This window comes from Budorcas taxicolor, chromosome 11, assembly GCF_023091745.1.
Source record: "Budorcas taxicolor isolate Tak-1 chromosome 11, Takin1.1, whole genome shotgun sequence".
Lineage (NCBI taxonomy): Eukaryota > Metazoa > Chordata > Mammalia > Artiodactyla > Bovidae > Budorcas > Budorcas taxicolor.
Genome location: NC_068920.1, coordinates 61059974 through 61081242, shown reverse-complemented (window position 1 = coordinate 61081242; position 21269 = coordinate 61059974). Strand labels below are relative to the sequence as shown.

Sequence of the window (21269 nt, the reverse complement as noted above, 5' to 3'; positions counted from 1 at the left end):
GAAGGTCACGCCTCCTCTGAAGGTGTCACTGAATACAGAGTTCTCTCCTCCAGGATCCAGTAGTCCCTCCCTGCTCTCTTGCCTCCCAACCTAGAGGCAGTAACAGCTGAACTTCACAGTAATACAGAAAGTGGGAAACAGATGTGGGTAGAGATAGAACAAGACTGGCCAGGAGTGGGTAACTATTAAAGCTGGATGACATGAACATGGAGGTACTTTATACTATTGTCTCTCAGTTCAGGTCAGTTCAGTCGCTCAGTCGTGTCCAACTCTTTGAGACCCTATGAACCACAGCACGCCAGGCCTCCCTGTCCATCACCAACTCCCGGAGTCTACCCAAACCCATGTCCATCGAGTCGGTAATGCCATCCAGCCATTTCATCCTCTGTTGTCCCCTTCTCCTCCTGCCCCCACTCTACTTTTGTGTAATTTTGAAATTATTAAATGTGAAAAGTTAAAAGAACAGTTAATTCAAAAGTCACTTGCTGGAACTTCCATGCGGTCCATTGGCTGACTCTGTGCACCCAGTACAGGGGCCACAGGTTTGATCCCTGGTTGGGGAAGATCCCACATGCTGCATGGTGTGGCCAAGTAAAATAAAATAAAATAAAATAAAATAATTACTTGCTGATACAGTAAAACTCATCTATTATTGCTGGATGCCACTGATATCATGAAGGAGGTCTGTGTGAAGGTTTCAGAGACATGATAGAAAAAACATACTGAAATAAAATGCAAATGAGGAGTGCTGTTTTTATGAAGGTTGAATCAAACAGCATATTCAATGAAAAATATCAAGATGATATTATTCAGAATGTGTGTTTAGAGTATTCTTTCATGGATCAAGAAAAAAGCAAACAGATACATTACATTTATCTTTTAAAATATGTTATGAGTGTACCTTGCTTCTAAACCTAGAGAAGGAAATGGCTACCCACTCCAGTATCCTTGCCTGGAGAATTCCATGGAGAGAGGCTACAGTTCATGGGATCACAGAGTTGGACACAACACTTGCTTCTAAGTAACCTGGGATAGGAAAGAATTAGAGATTACAGATGAAGCAAGACTGGCTGTGAGCTTATATTTGTTGATCTGGGCGGATGGAGACATGGAAGTTGATTACACTATTTTTTAATAATTTTATCTATGCTTCAAATATCTCCATAGAGTGGTTTCAAAACATAAAACATAAACTGCATGTCCAGAATGTGACCATTTTCAGACTTAGAGAGTGAATGTATGGTTACTAGGGAGAAAGCATTGGGTGGGAGGGATAGAGTGGGAGTTTGGGATGGACAGGTACACACTGCTATCTTTAAAACAGATAACCAACGAGGACCTGTATGGCGCAGGGAACTAGACTCAGTATTCTGTGAGAGCATAAATAGGAAAGGAGTTTGAAAAAGAATGGATATTTGTTCAGGCATAACTGAATCACTTGGCTATATATCTGTAACTAACACATCAATGTTAATGAATTATATCCATAGAAAATAAAATTTTTTTTAATGTGACCATTTTACATTAAGTATGTAGTAGCTTTTCTGATTTTAGGAAGTATATTATGTTCTTTCTCATTCACTTCCTTAGATTCTGCAATTTCTAACATATTCTTCCATTTCTTTCCTCCCCCCACAACCCTTAGTTTTGTCTGCTATATGGAACCAAGCTTGTGTTCCAGGAGCGAGGCTGGTATCTGGAACATAAATATTTGACTCCCGTGACCAGCATGAGGATTAGGCGTCAGGTAAGAATCCCCCCGGGGTGCAGAAGAAACCCTTCATACCTCAGCTGTCGGCTCTTTGCTTTTTTAGAAAACACTCCTGCCAATCTTTTGTTGATGGTTTCTACTCATGAATTTTTATGCCTCTGGGATTTCACATATGTGTTTTCATTGCCTACCATGATCATATTACACTTCAGAGTTTAAGTGACAAGGAAGTGATTCACAGTTTTTTCTTTTTTAAAAAGGTTTTAATTGAAAGATAACTGCTCTACAATGTTGTATTCATTTCTGCTGAACAACAACATGAATCAGCTGTAAGTGCACATGTATCTCCTCTTTCTTGAGCCTCCCTCCCACTGTTCGATGAACTCCTAATGTGTAACAGATAGGAGGGAATCGAAAGTGTTGTAAAAAGATTAAAAAGAGGTATGAAATCATTTTCATTTTCTTACTTCTTACCAAAGCCTAGTAAGTCATTCTTTATATTTGGAAAAAAGACCTGGTGGTATTTTGTCAGTAGTTGCAATTGGAATTCAGTATGACAACCGCAGAGCACCTGAAAATGAAGATAAAGCCAGCGAATCATCCCCAAGATGCCGCTCTAGAAAAAGGCCATCAAACAAGCATAATCAGCCAGAAGCATTTTCTGGATTTCCCCTTTCTTCCAGGCCCCCCATTGCTGCTGCTGCTGCTGCTAAGTCACTTCAGTCATGTCTGACTCTGTGCGACCCCAGAGATGGCAGCCCACCAGGCTCCCCCGTCCCTGGGATTCTCCAGGAAAGAGTACTGGAGTGGGGTGCCATTGCCTTCTCCGAGGCCCCCTGTTAGACGCTGAAAAATACACACAAGTATATTGTCAGTCTCTGTATTCAAGGGAGCCTATTATAGCTGGGGACACAAAACTGCCTTTATTAACACAAATAACACAAGAAAATGGAGCTCTTTAATGAACTTGACCACAAGAATAATTTGAGTTCAGTGGACACTTAGGAGTTAATGGGCTTTCCTGGGGGCTCAGACAGTATAAAGAATCTGCCTGCAATACAGAAGACCTGGGTTTGATCCCTGGGGTTGGGAAGATCCCCTGGAGAAGGGAATGGTAACCCACTCCAGTACTCTTGCCTGGAGAATACCATGGACAGAGGAACCTGGTGGGCTATAGACCATGGGGTTGCAAAGAGCGGGACACGACTGAGAGGCTAACACTAGGAATTAATGGTATTCTTTGCTCAGCCTTGAAGAGGGGAAAATTCACAGTGGAGGGAGAGATTCAAATGGGGAGGAAGAAATGCAAGTGAACCTTCAGATGGGGTTGTTGTTGTTGCTCAAGTTGCTCAGTCATGTCCGACTCTGCAACCCCATGGATTGCAGCATGCCAGGCCTCCTTGTCCATCACCAAGTTCTGGAGCTTACTCAAACTCATGTCCATTGTGTTGGTGATGCCATGCAGCCATCTCATCCCCTGTTGTCCTCCTCTCCTCCCGCCTTCAGTCTTTCCCAGCATCAGGGTCTTTTCCAATGAGTCAGCTCTTTGCATCAGGTGGCCAAAGTATTGAGGTTCAGCTTCAACATCAGTCCTTCCAATGAATAATCAGGATTGATCTCCTTTAGGATGGACTGACTTGATCTCCTTGCTGTCCAAGGGACTCTCAAGAGTCTTCTCCAACACCACAGTTCAAAAGCATTAATTCTTCAGTGCTCAACCTTCTTTATGGTCCAAGACATGACTACTGGAAAAACCATAGGTTTGACTAGATGGACCTTTGTTGGCAAAGTAATGTCTCTGCTTTTTAATATGCTGTCTAGGTTTGTCATAGCTTTTCTTCCAAGAAGTAAGTGTCTTTTAATTTCATGGCTGCAATCACCATCTGTAGTGATTTAGAGCCAAAGAAAATAAAGTCTGTCACTGTTTCCATTGTTTCCTCATCTATTTGCCATGAAGGGATGGGCCCAGATGCCATGATCCTCATTTTCTGAATGTTTAGTTTTAAGCCAGCTTTTTCATTCTCTTCTTTCACTTTCATCAAGAGACTCTTCAGGTCCTCTTTGCTTTCTGCCATAAGGCTGGTGTCATCTACATATCTGAGGTTATTGATATTTCTCCCAGCAATCTTGATTCCAGCTTGTGCTTCATCCAACCTGGCATTTCGCATGATATACTCTGCATATAAGTTGAATAAGCAAGGTGACAATATACAGCCTTGACATACTCCCTTCCCAATTTGGAACCAGTCCATTGTTCCATGTCCAGTTCTAACTGTTGCTTCTTGACCTGTGCACAGATTTCTCAGGAGGCAGGTAAGGTGGTCTGGTATTCTCATCTCTTGAAGAATTTCCCACAATTGTTTTGTGATCCACCCAGTCAAAGGATAGTCAGTGAAGCAGAAGTAGATGTTTTTCTGGAATTCTCTTGCTTTTTCTATGATCCAATGGATGTTGACAATTTAATCTCTGATTCCTCTGCCTTTTCTAAATCCAGCTTGAACATCTGGAAGTTCTCAGTTCAGGTACTGTTGAAGCCTGGCTTGGAGAATTTTGAGTGTTACTTTGCTAGCGTGAGAGATGAGAGCAATTGTGCTGTAGTTTAAACATTCTTTGGCATTGCCTTTCTTTGGGATTGGAATGAAAAGTGAGCTTTTCCAGTCGTATGGCCACTGCTGAGTTTTCCAAATTTGCTGGCATATTGAGTAAAGCACTGCCTGGGGTTGTTGAAGTGAGCAAAATCATAAAAATGGGAGTACTTAGGACAGATTAATTGAAGTCCAGATTAACTGAAGTCTCAAGCAATAGAAAAACGTGGGGGTATGTCCAAGGGATGTGGGAAAGAGCCTACTGAAAGAGCTCCCAGGGGCCAAAGCTGCAACACTTAGAGCAAGAAAATAGATAGTGTAGTTTTGGATTATAACCCAAAGTATAAAGTAACTAAACACAAGCCAGTAATCATGTAAGCAAATAGTTAAACAAGTAATATAAATGGGATAAAAGAGACAAAGTAAAAGTGTTAGTCACTCAGTCATGTCTGACTCTTTGTGGCCTCATGGACTGTAGCCTGCCAGGCTCCTCTGTCCACAGAATTCTCCAGGCAAGAACTAGAGTGGGTCTCCATGCCCTCCTCCAGGGGATCTTCCTGACCCAGGGGTCGAACCTCAGTCTCCTGCATTGCAGGTGGACTCTTTACCTTCTGAGCCGCCAGGGAAGCCCCAAGTCTTCCTTAAAGAATTCCAGATGATAATGGCCCCTTCCACAGCTTTGTTTTCCTTCCCTTGATAGTGAGTTGGACTTAGAAACTTTCTTCTATTTTAAAGAATCAAGTTTGGAAATGGAAAAGCGTTTCTTTACAGTGGAGAAATCCGTAGATCCCACGTTAACCACGTGATTAGAGTTAATATCATCAGTAATAAGTCATGTTGGTGATGGGGACCTCTGATACAACGTGATGAGAAGAGCGCTTCTCTCTTGCCTGAACCCACGGCCCCAGTCCAGTCATGAAGAAACATGTCACACAAAACCAAACTGAGGGATGGTCCACACAGAACCAGACTGGTGCTCTTCAAACTGTCAGTCGGTGAAAAACAAGGAGGGGCTGAGAAAGCATCTGCAGCCAGACAAAGAAGGAGCCGTGGTGACTGAATGCAGTGTGGCACCTGGATGGTGTCCTAGGACAGGAAGAGGACGTTCATAGAAAAACTGATAGATCTGAATAAAGGCTGCATTATTTAACTCTTGTTGTTTAGTTGCTAAGTCCTGTGTGACTCTTTTGGGACCCCATGGACTATATCCCGTCAGGCTTCCCAGTCCATGGAATTTCCCAGGCAAGAATGCTGAAGTGGGTTGCCATTTCCTTCTCCAGGGGAGCTTCCTGATCCAGGGCTCGAACCTGTGTCTCTTGTATCTCCTTCATTGGCAGGCAGATTCTTTACCCCTGGCGCCACCTGGGCTATAGTCCATGGGGTTGCAAAGAGCTGGGCATGACAGAAGTGACTGAGCAGGAGCACTATACTCCAATAAAAATTACTTATTTCAAAAAAAAAACTGAGCCAACCTCCCAAGCCTTTCCTGGCTGTGATATGTACCTGCTCTCTTTTGTCTGGAGCATCAGTGTTAGCAGAGTTGGTCCACTTTCTTTTTTTTTTTTTTAATTTTTATTTTTACTTTATTTTACTTTACAGTACTGTATTGGTTTTGCCATACATTGACATGAATCCGCCATGGGTGTACATGAGTTCCCAATCCTGAAGCCCCCTCCCACCTCCCACCCCATATCATCTCTCTGGGTCATCCCCGTGCACCAGCCCCAAGCATCCTGTATCCTGCATCAAACATAGACTGACGATTCGTTTCTTACATGATAGTATACATGTTTCAGTGCCATTCTCCCAAATCATCCCACCGTCTCCCTCTCCCACAGAGTCTAAAAGTCTGTTCTATACATCTGTGTCTCTTTTGCTGTCTTGCATACAGGGTCATCATTGCCATCTTTCTAAATTCCATATATATGTGTTAGTATACTGTATTGGTGTTTTTCTTTCTGGCTTACTTCACTCTGTATAATCGGCTCCAGTTTCATCCACCTCATTAGAACTGATTCAAATGTATTCTTTTTAATGGCTGAGTAATACTCTGTTGTGTATATGTACCACAGCTTTCTTATCCATTCATCTGCTGATGGACATCTAGGTTGTTTCCATGTCCTGGCTATTATAAACAGTGCTGCGATGAACATTGGGGTACACGTGTCTCTTTCAATTCTGGTTTCCTCGGTGTGTATGCCCAGCCGTGGGATTGCTGGGTCATATGGCAGTTCTATTTGCAGTTTTTTAAGGAATCTCCACACTGTTCTCCATAGTGGCTGTACTAGTTTGCATTCCCACCAGCAGTGTAAGAGGGTTCCCTTTTCTCCACACCCTCTCCAGCATTCATTGCTTGCAGACTTTTGGATCGCAGCCCTTCTGACTGGCGTGAAATGGTCCACTTTCATGAGCCAGTATAATCCCCTAGTCACATGCTTTCGTGTGAATAGCTGCTAATCCTCTGTAGGGATGGGGAAGCTGAGGCTGATTTGTGGTTGGGGTAGTGAGAGGGGAAGGTGAGGCTTCTAGACTCGGGTTTCCTGCTGTTCTACCATTCCCAGGCCTGAACTGTAGAATGGGGCGGCTCCACCTTTGTGCCTCATTGAGGGACCTTGGCTCAGAGGCGTCTAGTGATGGTGCCCTCAGGGCTCCATCATAACAAGGCCCTCCAGAAAAGAGCTCTGTACTTGCCATTAAGTACTTATGTGTCTGGAACAATTGTGTGCTTTGTTCTTGGAAAACTTAGTGTCCGGGCCTTATCCCATTTCAGTTTTCATTAACATTGATGTTTGTGCTAATTTTGCTTTAGACAGTTATCAGCATTAAGGAGGAACTATCAGCTACTCTCATTTTCAGGAGGGAAAATCTTTCAAAATAAGTTACCAATCGTGTATCTCCACTAAAACCAACTTCATGTTGCTTAAAAACAGATGAAACAAAACGAAAACTTCAGCCTTATAAAATGACGAAGTTTTGTGTGTATGTTTTCCCGAATACAGGTGTCTGTGTCTTCCTTTTTATTATTATTAATTTTTTAATTTTAAAAGCACTTTTAATGGAAAGATCATTGTTTTACAATATTGTGTTGGTTTCTGCCATACAGCAACATGACTCAGCCATAGGCACACATATGTCCCCTCCCGCCTGAACCTGCCTCCCACCTCCCACCCCATCCCACCCCTCCAGGCTGTCACAGAGCCCCAGTTTGCGCTCTTTGAACAGACTCCCCTGGCTGTCTGTTTCGCACGCGGTAGCGTGTATGTTCTCACCCTACTCTCTCCGCTCGTCCCACCCTGCTCTCTCCGCTCGTCCCACCCTCTCCTTTCCCCCTGTGTCCGCACGTCTGTTCTCTATGTCTGCGTCTCCATTGCTGTTGTTTAGTCTCTGAGTCATTCCGACTCTTTCCAACCCCGTGGATTGTAGCCGGCCAGGTTCTTCTGTCCATGGGATTTCCCAGGCAAGAATCCTGGAGTGGGTTTCCAGATACTTCTTCAGGGGATCTTCCTGACCCAGGGATCGAACCTGGGTCTCCTGCTTGGCAGGCAGTTTCTTTACCACTGAGCATTGCTGCCCTGCAAAAAGGTTCATCAGTACCATCTTTCTAGATTCCATATATATGCATTAATATGCAATATTTATTTTTCTCTTTCTGATTTCCTTCACTCTGTAAAATGATGTATTTTAATGGAAAGGAATATTTGGCCTTGAGCCCTCCACCTTATTTTACACCAGCCCTTAAAGGAAACTAAGTTTTCGAGCTGGCTCGTGTTTCTCTTTGGAGTGTTTGCTCCCTAAACTCCCAGGCACAGCAGTCTTGCTCTGTCCAAGCCCACTGGTTTGGGAACAGTGGCTCTTGCTGATGTTCAGAGAAGCATGTACATGGACGTGTGGTCAGCTCTCACTCGGAAATCCTCGTGGGAGGAAGCGTTTCAGTCTATGTGGGTCGAGAGAACCACAACCCAGCTGTGGCCTGCAGATCAAAAAAGACCCTATTCAACATGGTGAAAATAATACTTAGAAAAATGTTGAATCAGGTTATGCTTCCTGCCCTGAGCCCAAATCATGGAACCGTGTGAGAAAGGGGGTTTTAAGGGACCTTCAGGGAAGTGAGGGGGGGGCTGTGTAACTCAGCACAGCAATGAGGAGGGGCACTCCTCTCCACCTCCCAGAGGGCACAGGAGGCTGCCTGTAAGGGAAACCCAGCTAAAAACCCAAAACTCATTCAGGAAGAAAGAAAATAAATACTGATCATGACCGCAGCCAAGCAGTCGTGACATCTCCACAGCATTTGATCAAACGGTACCCACAGCTGTTACGCCTTCACCCAGATGTTGCCTTGATGGCCGGCTTGAGTCCTGCGCAACCATTTCCTTCCTAAGTGCCCTGTTCCTGTTAGAGCAGTGGATGACTGGCCCCTCTTCCCACCTGAGTCCTTCTCTCATGCCTCCAGACCGATCATTTGCATTTTGGTGTGTTAGGGTGAAACCCAGATTACCAGCACCAGCCCAAGTCATGTTCTGTACCCTCAACAGCAAGTGACACAGAGGTGGACCCAGCACTTAACAGCCTTAGTCTACCCCAGTAAAAAGGAATCTTTCTTTCCCTCCTGGAATGAGAACTGCTGGGATACTCAGCCACAGCAAGGGGGGGCAGGGGGAGCCTGTTGATGGCAAGTGATCTTGGCTCTTCTGCTATACTTGCTCAAGTCTAAAACAACCATTAAGATTTGGGTCTTAGGCTCAGTTTAGTCCATCAGATAGTTTCATGCACACATGTTCAGTCACTTCAGTCATGTCCAACTCTTTGTGATCCCTGGGCTGTAGCCTGCCACGCTTCTCTGTCCGTGGCATTGTCCCAGACAAGAATACTACAGTGGGTTGGGAACCCAGGAATCAAACCCACGTACCCCCAGGCTCCTGCACTGGCAGGCCAGTTCTTTACTGGGCTTCCCAGCTGAATCGTTAAGGAGGAAAAACATGCAAGCCTGTTGACTGACAGATTCAAGTAGCTCTGAGTTGATGAAGTAGCCCTGAGTTGAAGCCACTAACACATCAATTTATTCTTAGGAAATGAGCTGGGAGTAAGAATGTGCAGAGTGGCAGATACCAAACCCCAAACTAGGACGCCACTTGGCTCCTTCGAATTTAGAGGGTGGATGCTCCTTATTTACTGTTTCGAACTATGTGCAAAATATAAATGCAGTCGTTGCCCTGTGCCATAAAGACCTGGAGTGAAAGAGACAAAACGGGAAGAAAAACTTGGAGGAGAGTTCCAAGATGGAAAGGTAGTATTGGGATATTGACCCTTCTCCCTACTTCAAGAGCAGGTACCCTGTGCTCATACCCCTGGGCTTAGAAACGGTGCGCTTCTCTCCCTACCAACAGTGTTGGCTGTCTTCCGTGCTGCATTAACTGTTTCTCGTTTAAATGGCCATGCAGATTTCCTATCCTTCTATTTCCATTTCTCCAAACACCTGGATCAAGGCAGCTTAACAAATGTTCAGATATTGGAACCAAATGCAACATGAACTGAGATTTTAGGCAAAGGGTATTGCAAACATTCACTGGATTGGGAAAGGGAGGAAGACTTTCTCTGTCCCTTGGCTTCACCTACTACCTACAGACACTCTCCCTCTCTCTCTCTCTCTCTCTCTCTCTCTCTCTCTCTCTCTCTCTCTCTCTCTCTCTCTCTCTCTCTTTGTTTTTGTAAGGAACTTGGGAAAAGATCTCTGGTTCCCCCATCCCCATTCCACCCACCTAGTAAGGTCTATCTGACTTGGCTGCAAGTCAGTGATGAGGTTTTGAGAACACCTGGCTGTGTCCTCCAGGCTGAGTGGAGAAGCTGGTATGAACAGAAGCCACAAATACCCGTTCCATCAGAGTGGGGAGGGATGGTTCCTGATGGTGGTTCCTGATGGTGGTTCCTGATGGTGGGTCCTTGGTCAAGGAGCCAGGGTGTCACTGAAATGATATCACAATGGAGTGGTTTTACAGGGAATGCAATTGCATCAATTTTAAAATCCACTTTGGTTTGAAAATACCCCCCAGAACTGGCTTTAACTTCCCTTTTACCACTGTAAGACCACTGATTCACCTCCAGGAGATGACAAGACCCAAAATATTGATGTATCCTGGTCTAGCCTCCATTTCCAGAGCCCAAAACTCTCAAACTAAACAGATAAAAAACATATCAGTCTTAACAGAGTCCACTAAGACAAGGAGAAAACTCTCTTTTCCTTCCCCCTTCCCTTTACCTCTTCAGTGGCATAAAATACACTGTTGAACCTATCAGTGCAGGCCATTCAACAGGGGTTAAGAAAATACAAGTGGGATGTATTTCTTCAGTTTGGCCAGTAAAACAGACCCTGAGGTCACCACCTCTGCAACCTGGGTTCTGCATGGGAGCCATCTGGTCGACTCTCGCGCTATGCCTCACAGTACTGCTTTGTGTATCGGGGAGAGCCATGCTCATTCTGTTTCACTCACTGAAGGATGACTTGTTATAACCACAGGGGAGAGTAACTTGTGTTGCTGGGCTCCAGCCTCTGAGTTTTCCTAGCAGTTGCATTATCCTGGGCTCCTTGGAGAGACGCCTGAAGTACTGGCTAATTGGAGTGTCCTTCTCCATGAGTATTTGAGGTCATCCCTGCACTCCTGCATGCCCAGTGAAAGTTTCCTATTGGTGAGATCTGTTCCTAAGAGTAGCTGTGTTATATTTTAAAAAGACCTTCCAGAAGGTAGAATTCAATTGAGTCAAACAGATGGGGCAGACCCGAGTCACAGTTAAGGACAAGGTGGGTTTTATTATGATTTCATAATAACAAAATTTAAATGAATTACTGACCTGGAAATAGAAATGATGCCCAGTGTATCCACTTTGGTGGAAATTAATAGTCTAGCTAGAAATCAATACTTCTAGCAAAATAACGTGTAATTTTTCTTTGTCTGATGGGAAATTGCCCTTTTCCTTTAATTTTAGAGACTAGATACTGCCGGGTCTTGTTCCACTTCTTCCTTCCTCTGGATAAGTCAAAGTCCTTGGTACTCAGTAAATCACACAAAGCCAGCTAGGAGGGATATCCCCGTTTTGAGGGACAGAGAAGGGACAGGACTCACTTGTCAGCACCTGTCGGTCTACAGAACACCAAAATCCCTCAGGCTCCTCCTTCCCTGGACAGCTGGTCATTCGCATCACAGATTAATGCCTCAGACCACCAGGTATTAATTCTGCTCACCACATCGGCTGCTGCTGAGACAGCGTGAGAAACACCAGGCAGCTCGAGTTGGGATGACTTTAGGCAAGGCCTCTTGGAGTAGAGTTTTCTCTTTCCTAATCTAGGTATGGCTACAGGAGTGTGTTTGTCTGTGAAAATCCAGTAAATTGGTTGCTGTTGTTGAGTTCCTCAGTCATGTCCGACTCTTTTGTGACCCCATGGACTGTAGCCCACCAGGCTCCTCTGTCCAGGGATTTCCCAGGCAAGGATACTGGAGTGGGTTGTGATTTCATTCTCCAGGGGATCTTACCGACCCAGGGATCAAACCCACGCCTCTTATGTTTCCTGCATTGGCAAGTAGGTTCTATACTACTGGTGCCACCTGGGAAGCCCAAGTACATATAATAACTGTTTATAAAACAATTTGCTAATTCTAATAACTGGTCTGCTTTTACCAATTGTGCTTTCTCTGGATTTTGGGTTTTATATATATATAAAATTTTATATATATCTTAATTTGTTTATTTTTAGTTGGAGGATAATTGCTTTACAATATTGTGTCGCTATCTGCCATCCATCAGCCTGAATCAGTCATAGGTATATATATGTCTCCTCCCTCTTGAGCATCCCTCCCGCTCCATCCCATCCCTCTAGGTTGTTACAGAGTGCTGGGTTTGAGCTCCCTACTCATAGAGCCAATTCCCACTGGTTTTCTCTTTTGCATGTGATAACGTATATGCTTCCGTGCTGCTCTCTCCATTCATCCCCCCTCTGCTTCCCCCACTGTGTCCACAGTCTGCTCTCCATGTCTGTGTCTCCATTGCTGCCCTGCAGATATTACTCAGCCATAAAAAAAGAACACATTTGAGTCAGTTATAATGAGATGGAACCTATTTTACAGAGTGAAATCAGTCAGAAAGAGAAAAACAAATATCGTATATTAATGCATGTATATGGAATCTAGAAAGATGGTACTGATAATTCTATTTAGGGTTGTATTTTCCAGCTTCTTTGCAGATCCTATACCTTTTTATTATATTCCAGACATGATGTATAATAGATTTTATGTTCTCTTGTGTACTTCCTTTTCCTTTGCCTAGCGGAGAAGGCGATGGCACCCCATTCCAGTACTCTTGCCTGGAAAATCCCATGGACGGAGGAGCCTGGTGGGCTGCAGTCCTGCTGCCGCTAAGTCGCTTCAGTCGTGTCCGACTCTGTGCGACCCCATAGACAGCAGCCCACCAGGCTCCCCCGTCCCTGAGACTCTCCAGGCAAGAACACTGGAGTGGGTTGCCATCACGGGGTCGCTAAGAGTCAGACATGACTGAGCGACTTCACTTTCACTCTTCACTTTCATGCATTGGAGAAGAAAATGGCAACCCACTCCAGTGTTCTTGCCTGGAGAATCCCAGGGACGGGGGGAGCCTGGTGGGCTGCCGTCTGTGGGGTCGCACAGAGTCGGACACGACTGAAGCGACTTAGCAGCAGCAGCAGCAGTGGTTAGGGTGGGAGACTGATCCCTAGGATTCCACCTAGAGTCAAGTAGAGCAGAAGCTGCTTTAATTAGATTGAGGTCACTGTGCCTAGCCCAACCCCCACCACGTTCCCATACTATCTTTTGATCTTAGCAGCAGCTGAGTTGGAAGGATGTTGAACAGCGTCTCAGAAATCTTTGATTAAATGTTGGGTTCAACTTATGGTTGTTACCATGAGAGCTAAGTTCTCTTGAATCTTTTTACATCTTAACTAGAAGTCCTCCCAAATTGCTTCTGAAATCCTTTGGCTGATGAAATCCAAAATTCCAGGACTCACGGACACAGAATTTCTGCATAATAACTTTGGACTCTTGCTGTATATTTAGCTCCGGCAGTTTGTGGAGCTTCCGCTTCTTGAAAAAACAAAATTAGTCTGAATGAGAATTATTCCTTCTTGGGTATGTTCACACGTCTTTGTGTCTGTACTTACAAATTAAAGCTGATTTAAATGCCATAATCTCATGTATGAAAACGTGTGAAGCTAATAGTGAAGTTTTATTTTAACCACCTAATTTAATATTCTTTCTCGTTTCATGTAAATGTCTTTGTAGACAGTGCTACCAAGGGCGGCCTTGTGGTTACTTTAATTCCATTGCCAATACTTTTATATGGTTTCCTGTATTCTAAAGGGAAGGCTATATGCACTTGTCTTCTTTTTAAACTTTTCCTCTTATGAATCAGTAGCAGTATGAATAAATGTCAGAAGTTCTTATTAAGTGGTTAAAGTTGATACTTCTGTCTCAGCGTTCTTGATTTAGGTAATGATGATTAAGCAGACCTGGTTTTAGAAAATACCAGAGTTATAAAGAAATTGCTTTTTATTTCTAAGAACACACAGTAATAATCATATTTATAAATACTCTGCCAAACTCACTTGATGTTAACATTGTAGAGGTAAGGAGGTCATCACATCAGCAGAGTCCCACTCCTTCTCTGGAATGGGCTTTGTCAATAGCACTTAGAAAATAATGGAATTGTGTACTCTTTGGTCGAGAAACATCGCAATAGGAAGAACACTATGAAGGTAAATTTGTCTCTCATCTAAATAAACTCTCTAGTTGGGCTAAACAAAGGCACTTTTGTTGTTGTTTGGTAAGGAAGGCGATTTAAGATTCTAACATTTCAGACAATGCTGAATGTTTTTATCAGATGAAGAAGTAATCAGCATAAATATACTTTACATTGATTTAGAGAAAATATTAAGCTGAAGTCATGATTATTTAATGGAACCACAGAATTTCGTTCCATGCTAATGAAATTTGGCTACAGCAACCATGAGAATGTATGTTCTGGGGACTGAAAAGCTAAGGTCTGGTCCTGCCTAGAGGACCTGGCCAGTGGTCATTAGAAACAGGAGCAGCGCTCCCCTTTCCTAGGTCAATTGACAGAGCTAGAAGCACAGCACACAGCGCAATTACGCTCCATGCAAAGGCTTCAGGTACGCCTCTCTTTAGGTTGATCACCAACCTGGCATTTGGGGCTCACGTGGCAAATTAGCTGTTACAGGCCTACCACTCTGACTCCTTAGAGAATGTTTGCCTATAGAGGGAGTGAACTCTTCTCTTTTAATTTATTTTTGGCTGGGCTGGGTCTTCATGGCCGCGTGGGCTTTCTGTTGTTGCAGTGAGCCGGGACTGCTCTTCATTGCAGCGTGCGGGCTTTGCGTTGCAGCGGCTTCTCTTATCACAGAGCACAGGCTCTCGGGCGCTCCAGCTGCATTAGTTGTGGCACCAGGGCTCAGCAGCTGCAGCTCCTGGGCCGTGGCTCTAAAGCACAGGCTCATTAGCTGCGGTGCAGAGGCTCAGTTGCTTCATGGCATGCGCTCTTGGGGCCTCCCAGGTGGTGCCAGTGGGAAAGAATCCCCCAGCCAATGCAGACGATGCCAGATGTTCAGTCCTTGGGTCGGGAAGGTCCCCTGGAGAAGGAAATGGCAACCCACTCCAGTATTCTTGCCTGCAGAACCCCATGGACGGAGGAGCCTGGCGGACTACAGTCCATGGGGTCGCAAAGAGTCAGACACGACTGAGCGTCTGAGCACTGTTGTTCTTTGAAGGGATTGAACTGTGTTTGGTGGCTTAAGGTGTGGGCCAGAGAAGCAGGAAGGCCTGTGCGAGAAGAGAATCCACAGAGCATGTGGCCCTCCCTCGGAGAGTCTGTTTTTCCTTTGTATGTATGTGTATTTCTTTGTTTGTTAGTTTTATCTGGTTGTGCCGGGTCCTGGTCTCCATACTCGGAACCCTCAGTCTTCGCTGCGATGTGGAGGGTCTTCAGCTGCAGCATGTGAACTCTTAGTTGTGGTGTGTGCCGTGTAGTTCCCTGACCAGGGATTGAACCCAGGCCCCCTGCATTGGGAGCGTGGCGTTTTAGCCACTGGACAACCAGGGGAGTCCCATTAGAATCTGTTGTTTCTTGAAGACCCTTGTATCTGAGTCTCACCGGCTTGTTTTCTGGACAGCTGAAGCGTTGTCCTTCTTGGGAAGAGCCCCAGATCATCAGCCTGGCCCTTTCGCGTGATGGTGGCTGGCTCTGAACTCACTGTCTTCAGTGGCAAAACCCCAGAGCCCCCAGGGCCACCATTACTGCCCTGGTCCTCACGGGGAATCGGAGCCAGTGTGGCTGGTCAGATCCGTGCTCTCCACGCTGGACACATATGGAACATGGGCTCTGACTTAGAGAGAAGCAGCATGGGTCTTGTGCTCGCTGCCGCGGTGCAGGCATTTCCTCAGAGCAACACCTCTGCCCTCCAGGCTCTGGAAACAGTGAGGCACGGGAGACGTGGGAGGAGATGGAGGCAGACCGGAAGCTGTGGCAGCAGAAAGCTCTGGATGAAAACCCTAGTTGTCCAGTTATGAGGTATATGATCTGGAGCCAAATCCTAGACTCTCTAAGCCTTGGTTTTCTCATTTGTAAAATGGATTGGTGCCTGATAGAGTTTTTGTGAGAACTGAAGGAGACCGTTAATATAAAGACCTTGTCTGTCTCCTGGCACATGGTGGGTATTCAGGAAATGGCTGTCCCAGGGAGCAGAGCACAGAACATCCAGGTCACACAGCTGAGCTGCTGCACAATGTTGTTATAAAGATGCTGGAGATGCAGGGAAGCTGCCAAACCAAGGCAGCCAAGTGACTCCTTCTGTATCTCTGCATGCTAAGCCATCTAGGATGGAGTGTGGGAAGCACAGATACTATGTGGGAGAGGTGAATCCTGGGCAAAGGCTGGGGGTACCGATCTGTGACTTGTCCACTGGGGACTAGGATTGCACAATGCAAGCATGGAATAGCAGAGGAGGCTAGAGGCAGACACAGATGCCCAGAGACTCCTGGCAGAATCTCAGTTATATGTCAAAGCAGCAGCAAAGACCATGAATGACAGCCACATAGGGAGACCTCATCTCACCAGTTGCTTCAGACTCATTCCTTATCCTATCTTTTAGATTAAAAATATTTGTTGATTGTTTTAAGGTTCCCCTTCTTTAAAAGTGTCTGATTCATTTTCTAGTTAATCTACAATCAAGTCAATTGGAAAAAATGGGGGCATAAAATTACACAAATAGCCCATCAATATCTAACAACGCCTTGGAAGATAAAGGCTGGCTACTTAGACGTTCCTTTTGAAAAGTATGTGTAATTGCTGCATTATAACAAGTATATTTGTGGTTTGGTTTGGTAAGGTTTGAAGTTTCCATTTCTGTGCTTTTACCAGCTATAGTGACTGGTACCAAGAAGGACACTCTTGCAAATCAGCTTTAGGACACACACATGATGTCACCTCACACGTGAAGTAACAGGTCAGGAAAGGTTATTTGCTCATGGTCACAGGTTGAGAGAGTGGTGGAGTCTTGTTTTATACTTTGGCTGCCTGGTGTACTTTGATAAGAGAATTCTCTGCCACCCCATCACTCCTGATTTCCTAGGCAACAGGGGGTCAGATGCCCACAAAGACTTACAACTAGCACCACCTGGGAAGCCCTGTTTTTACCAAATAAATACAAATAAACTGAAAAATAAAATACAGTTTAAAAATAAGATGGATATGCATCCAGTGGGCTTGCTATCCTTCTGTAAAGCAGGTTGTCCTTTCCTTGAGGTCAGCTTTGGCGTGGGGAGGGGGCATTCCGAAGGTGATGGGCGGAACTCCCCCTGGTCGTGGCCGCAGTCTTCCAGGTAGCCCAAATCAGAGGGGGTCTCAGAGCACAGCGGGCAGCCACCTGGCCATTGCTCGTCCTCGACAAGTAGAGCAGAAGCCTGAACGACGCCGTATCGCCTGCCAAGAGCAGCTGTGCACTTCTCCTGTGCCCTGACGTCTTGTTACCGACCCAAGAGTGAGTTCTGGAAGAAGAGTTTGATAGAAAGATAACAACCTTTTGCTGCCTGACACTGCCAAACCGCCATCAGAGGAGACCAGTTCCAGCCAGAGATTGAAATAAGAACCAGAATCTCCCAACGTCATGCCCCAGAACGTCCAAGTCTCAGTTGACAATCAGTCATCAAACCAAGAATAAGGAAGACCTTGAGGATAGTTGATAGATACCAACACTGAGATGACAGAGATGTTAGAATTATTTGATGATTTTAAAGCAGCCATCATAAAATGCAGCAAAGAAATCAAACTTGTAAAGAAGAGCAAATGAAAATTGTGAACTGAATATATATACATACAACAGTCATATATATATAATAGTCATACATCGATATACAGCTCAGAACTAGGTGTTCAGGAAAATTGAACGGTACAGAAAAGCAAATGGAGGGGATCATTAACTAGCTAGTATCTTCTATGTGACAAAGCCAGTCATGCTAAATGCTTTATTATGATATATACATGTTTATTAATCAATCCTTACAAAACCCCGAGACAGATAATATTCCCTTTCTACAGATGCAGAAACTGAGGGTTTGGCAACATGAAATGACCTGTCCAGGTTGTCTCGACTAACATAGCAAGTATTTGAGGATGGCTTTACAGAAGCAACAACACTGTAACTAAGTGCATAAGACCTGGAAGAGACCGGTCAAGCTGCGGTGTGTCAGGCGAGGGAGAATGGGAAGGTGGCCCAGTTCCCGAGAGTGGAGAGCAGCTGGTGGAAGGCAGGGTAAGCTTCCTTGGTGCAAGTAGGAAATGCAGACTGTGCATGGATAGTGCGTGATGAAACTAGCATAGTTTTGGGGACTCAATATACTGAGCACTGCTAAAGGATTCAAGTTCACAATCGGTCATTTTCCCTTAACCTGAGAAGCAGGTGGGTGATTCCAGACTTTGGGGAAGAAGAATGACCAGGGGGGAAAAAAAAAGAGTACTCGGGACTTCCCTGGTGGCTCAGTGGTAAAGAATCAGCCTGTCAATGCAGGAGACATGGGTTCAATCCCCAGTCCAAAATATCCCACATGACTCAGAGCACCTAAGCCCTGTGCTGCAACTACTGAGCCAATGCTCTGGAGCCTGGGAGCTGCAACTACTGAGCCCACGTACTGCAACTACTGAGCCCACATACTGCAACTACTGAGCCTGCGTACCACAACTACTGAGCCCGGGGACCTGCAACTACTGAGCCCGCGTACTGCAACTACTGAGCCCGTGAACCGCAACTACTGAGCCCGTGTACCACAACTACTGAGCCCACGTACAGCAACTACTGAGCCCGGGGACCTGCAACTACTGAGCCCGTGAACCGCAACTACTGAGCCCGCGAATCACAACTACTGAGCCCGCATACCGCAACTACTGAGCCCGGGGACCTGTAACTACTGAGCCCGTGTACCGCAACTACTGAGCCCGTGTACCGCAACTACTGAGCCCGTGTACCGCAACTACTGAGCCCATGTACCGCAACTACCGAGCCACGTACCGCAACTACTGAGCCCGCATACCGCAACTACTGAGCCCGCGTACCGCAACTACTGAGCCCGTGTACTGCAACTACTGAGCCCGGGAACTGCAACTACTGAGTCTGTGTACCGCAACTACTGAGCCCGGGAGCTGCAACTACTGAGCCCGTGTACCACAACTACTGAGCCCACACGCTCTAGAGCCCATGTTCCACAACAAGAGAAGCCACCGCAATGAGAAGCCCGCGCACTGCAACTAGAGAAGAGTCCTCGCTTGCCACAACTAGAGAAAAGCCCATGCAGCAACGAAGACCCAGCACAGCCAGAAGTAATAAATAAAATTATTTTGAAAGATACTCACGGAAGGTAACTTTGGGCAGTGAGAATCTATGTGTGTCACTTGCTCGGTCATGTCTGACTCTTTGTGACCCCGTGGACTATAGCTCGCCAGGCTCCTCTGTCCATGGGATTCTCCAGTCAAGAATACTGGAGTGGGTTGCCATTCCTTTCTCCATGGGATCTTCCCAACTCAGGGATCTAACCTGGGTCTCCTGCATTGCAGGCAGATTCTTTACCATCTGAGCCACTATGGTAGCCCCGCAAATATCTAGAGAACATAATGAAAGTCTGAATTGAAGGGACTACAGAGGAGAGTGGAGGCAGTTCTCACGCCAGATTTCAGGATAAAAGTCAATAGAGCAGAGAAAGCCTGGATGACTTTCCATGGGTGATGAAGACAGACAACAAAAATGAATTGACCCTTCCTTTGATCAGAAATGTTTGAAGTGTGTCTGAGGGATATATGCTGATACCCTGTTTCGTTTAACATTTTCAACAACCATCTGGAGCAGGTTGTTCCTGCTCTGAAATGAAACAACACATCCTGATATTGTTTCACACACACACATCCAGGCATCTCATCCTCGGTCGTCCCCTTCTCCTCCTGCCCCCAATCCCTCCCAGCATCAAAGTCTTCTCCAACGAGTCAACTCTTCGCATGAGGTGGCCAAAGGATTGGAGTTTCATCTTTAGCATCATTCCTTCCAAAGAAATCCCCGGGTTGATCTCCCTCAGAATGGACTGGTTTGTTCTCCTTGCTGTCCAAGGGACTCTCAAGAGTCTTCTCCAACACCACAGTTCAAAAGCACCTTCTTTATGGTCCAACTCTTACATCTGTACACGACTACTGGAAAATCCATAGCTTTGACTATGTGGACCTTTGTCGATAAAGTGATGTCTCTGCTTTTAATACAATGTCTAGGTTTGTCATAGCTTTCTTTGCAAGGAGAAAGCATCTTTTAATTTCATGGCTACAGTCACTGTCCACATTGATTCTGGAGCCCAAGAAAATAAAATCTGTCACTGTTTCCCCTTTTTCCCCTTCTATTTGCCATGAAGTGATGGGGCTGGATGCCATGATCTTAATTTTTTGAATGTTGTTTTAAGCCAGCTTTTTTTCAATATCCTCTCTCACCTTCATCAGGAGGCTCTTTAGTTCTACACCTGTCAACTACTTTGTATAATTATAAAATTGTCCTCAGATAAGTAAAGCAAGAAGGTAGAAGTGAAGCTGAAGATAACCCCAGTGGATGGAAAGTTGAATTAAATTTTTTGTTTCAGTTGCCTATTGCTGTATAATATACATCTCTAAAACTTAGTGTCATGAAATAAAAGTTGTTTATTCTTTGCAATTCTCTGGGTAGGCAACCTGGGTTCTAGCATAATTCTTGAGCTAGCCTTTGGTATGATAACTGCAATCCAAGTTTAATAGGACTGAGGGGTCTGAGATGGCCTCACTCACATGTCTAGCTGTGGGTCTGGCTCTTCCCCCACGTGACTACTCATCCTCTGACAAGCTGGGCTGGGCCTCTGCACAGCAAGGGGTCTCAGGGTCCCAAGGGAGGGAGAGTAGAAGTTGGAAGCCTTCTTGAAACCCAGGCTCTGAAACACACAGCGTCACTTTCTCCACATTCTATTGGTCAAAGCAAGTCACAAGGCAGCCCAGATTTAAGGGCTCTATTTTCAAGGAGGAAAAGGCTCTATCATGGAGCCCAAGCAAGAAACTCGCTAATTAATGGACATTTCAAGTTGGGATAAGGGACTTTACACAAACAGAGAACAGTTTGAGGTCATCTGGTGCTGGGAACAGAGACAGGGATATGGGAAGAGGCAGGCAAACCTGCAGAGAGTCTCAGGAATAGCTGGGTGCTACTGTAAGTGCACTGGGTACTTTGAAACTCGGGCATCTGTTCTATAATTAACACCAACACCATAAAAAATACAGTTTGTTTAGAAGACTATAAAGCTTAGTCACTGCCCATCCTAGGCCATCCTGCTCTCCCAGCTGGAATAAAAAAAAAAATGCAAGTTGAGTCAGAGAGAGAGAAAAAACTAATCCAC

At 45.2% G+C, this 21269-nt stretch overlaps 1 protein-coding gene across 1 annotated transcript in view; it reads left to right on the top strand.

The window, feature by feature from the left end:
* ACOXL (acyl-CoA oxidase like) overlaps window positions 1-21269 on the top strand; it is a 356241-nt gene that overhangs the window by 331046 nt on the left and 3926 nt on the right. Inside the window, exon 18 of the mRNA XM_052647950.1 lies at window positions 1646-1747. Within this exon, the coding sequence (XP_052503910.1) occupies window positions 1646-1747 (102 nt within the window). The remainder of the gene's footprint in view (window positions 1-1645; window positions 1748-21269) is intronic.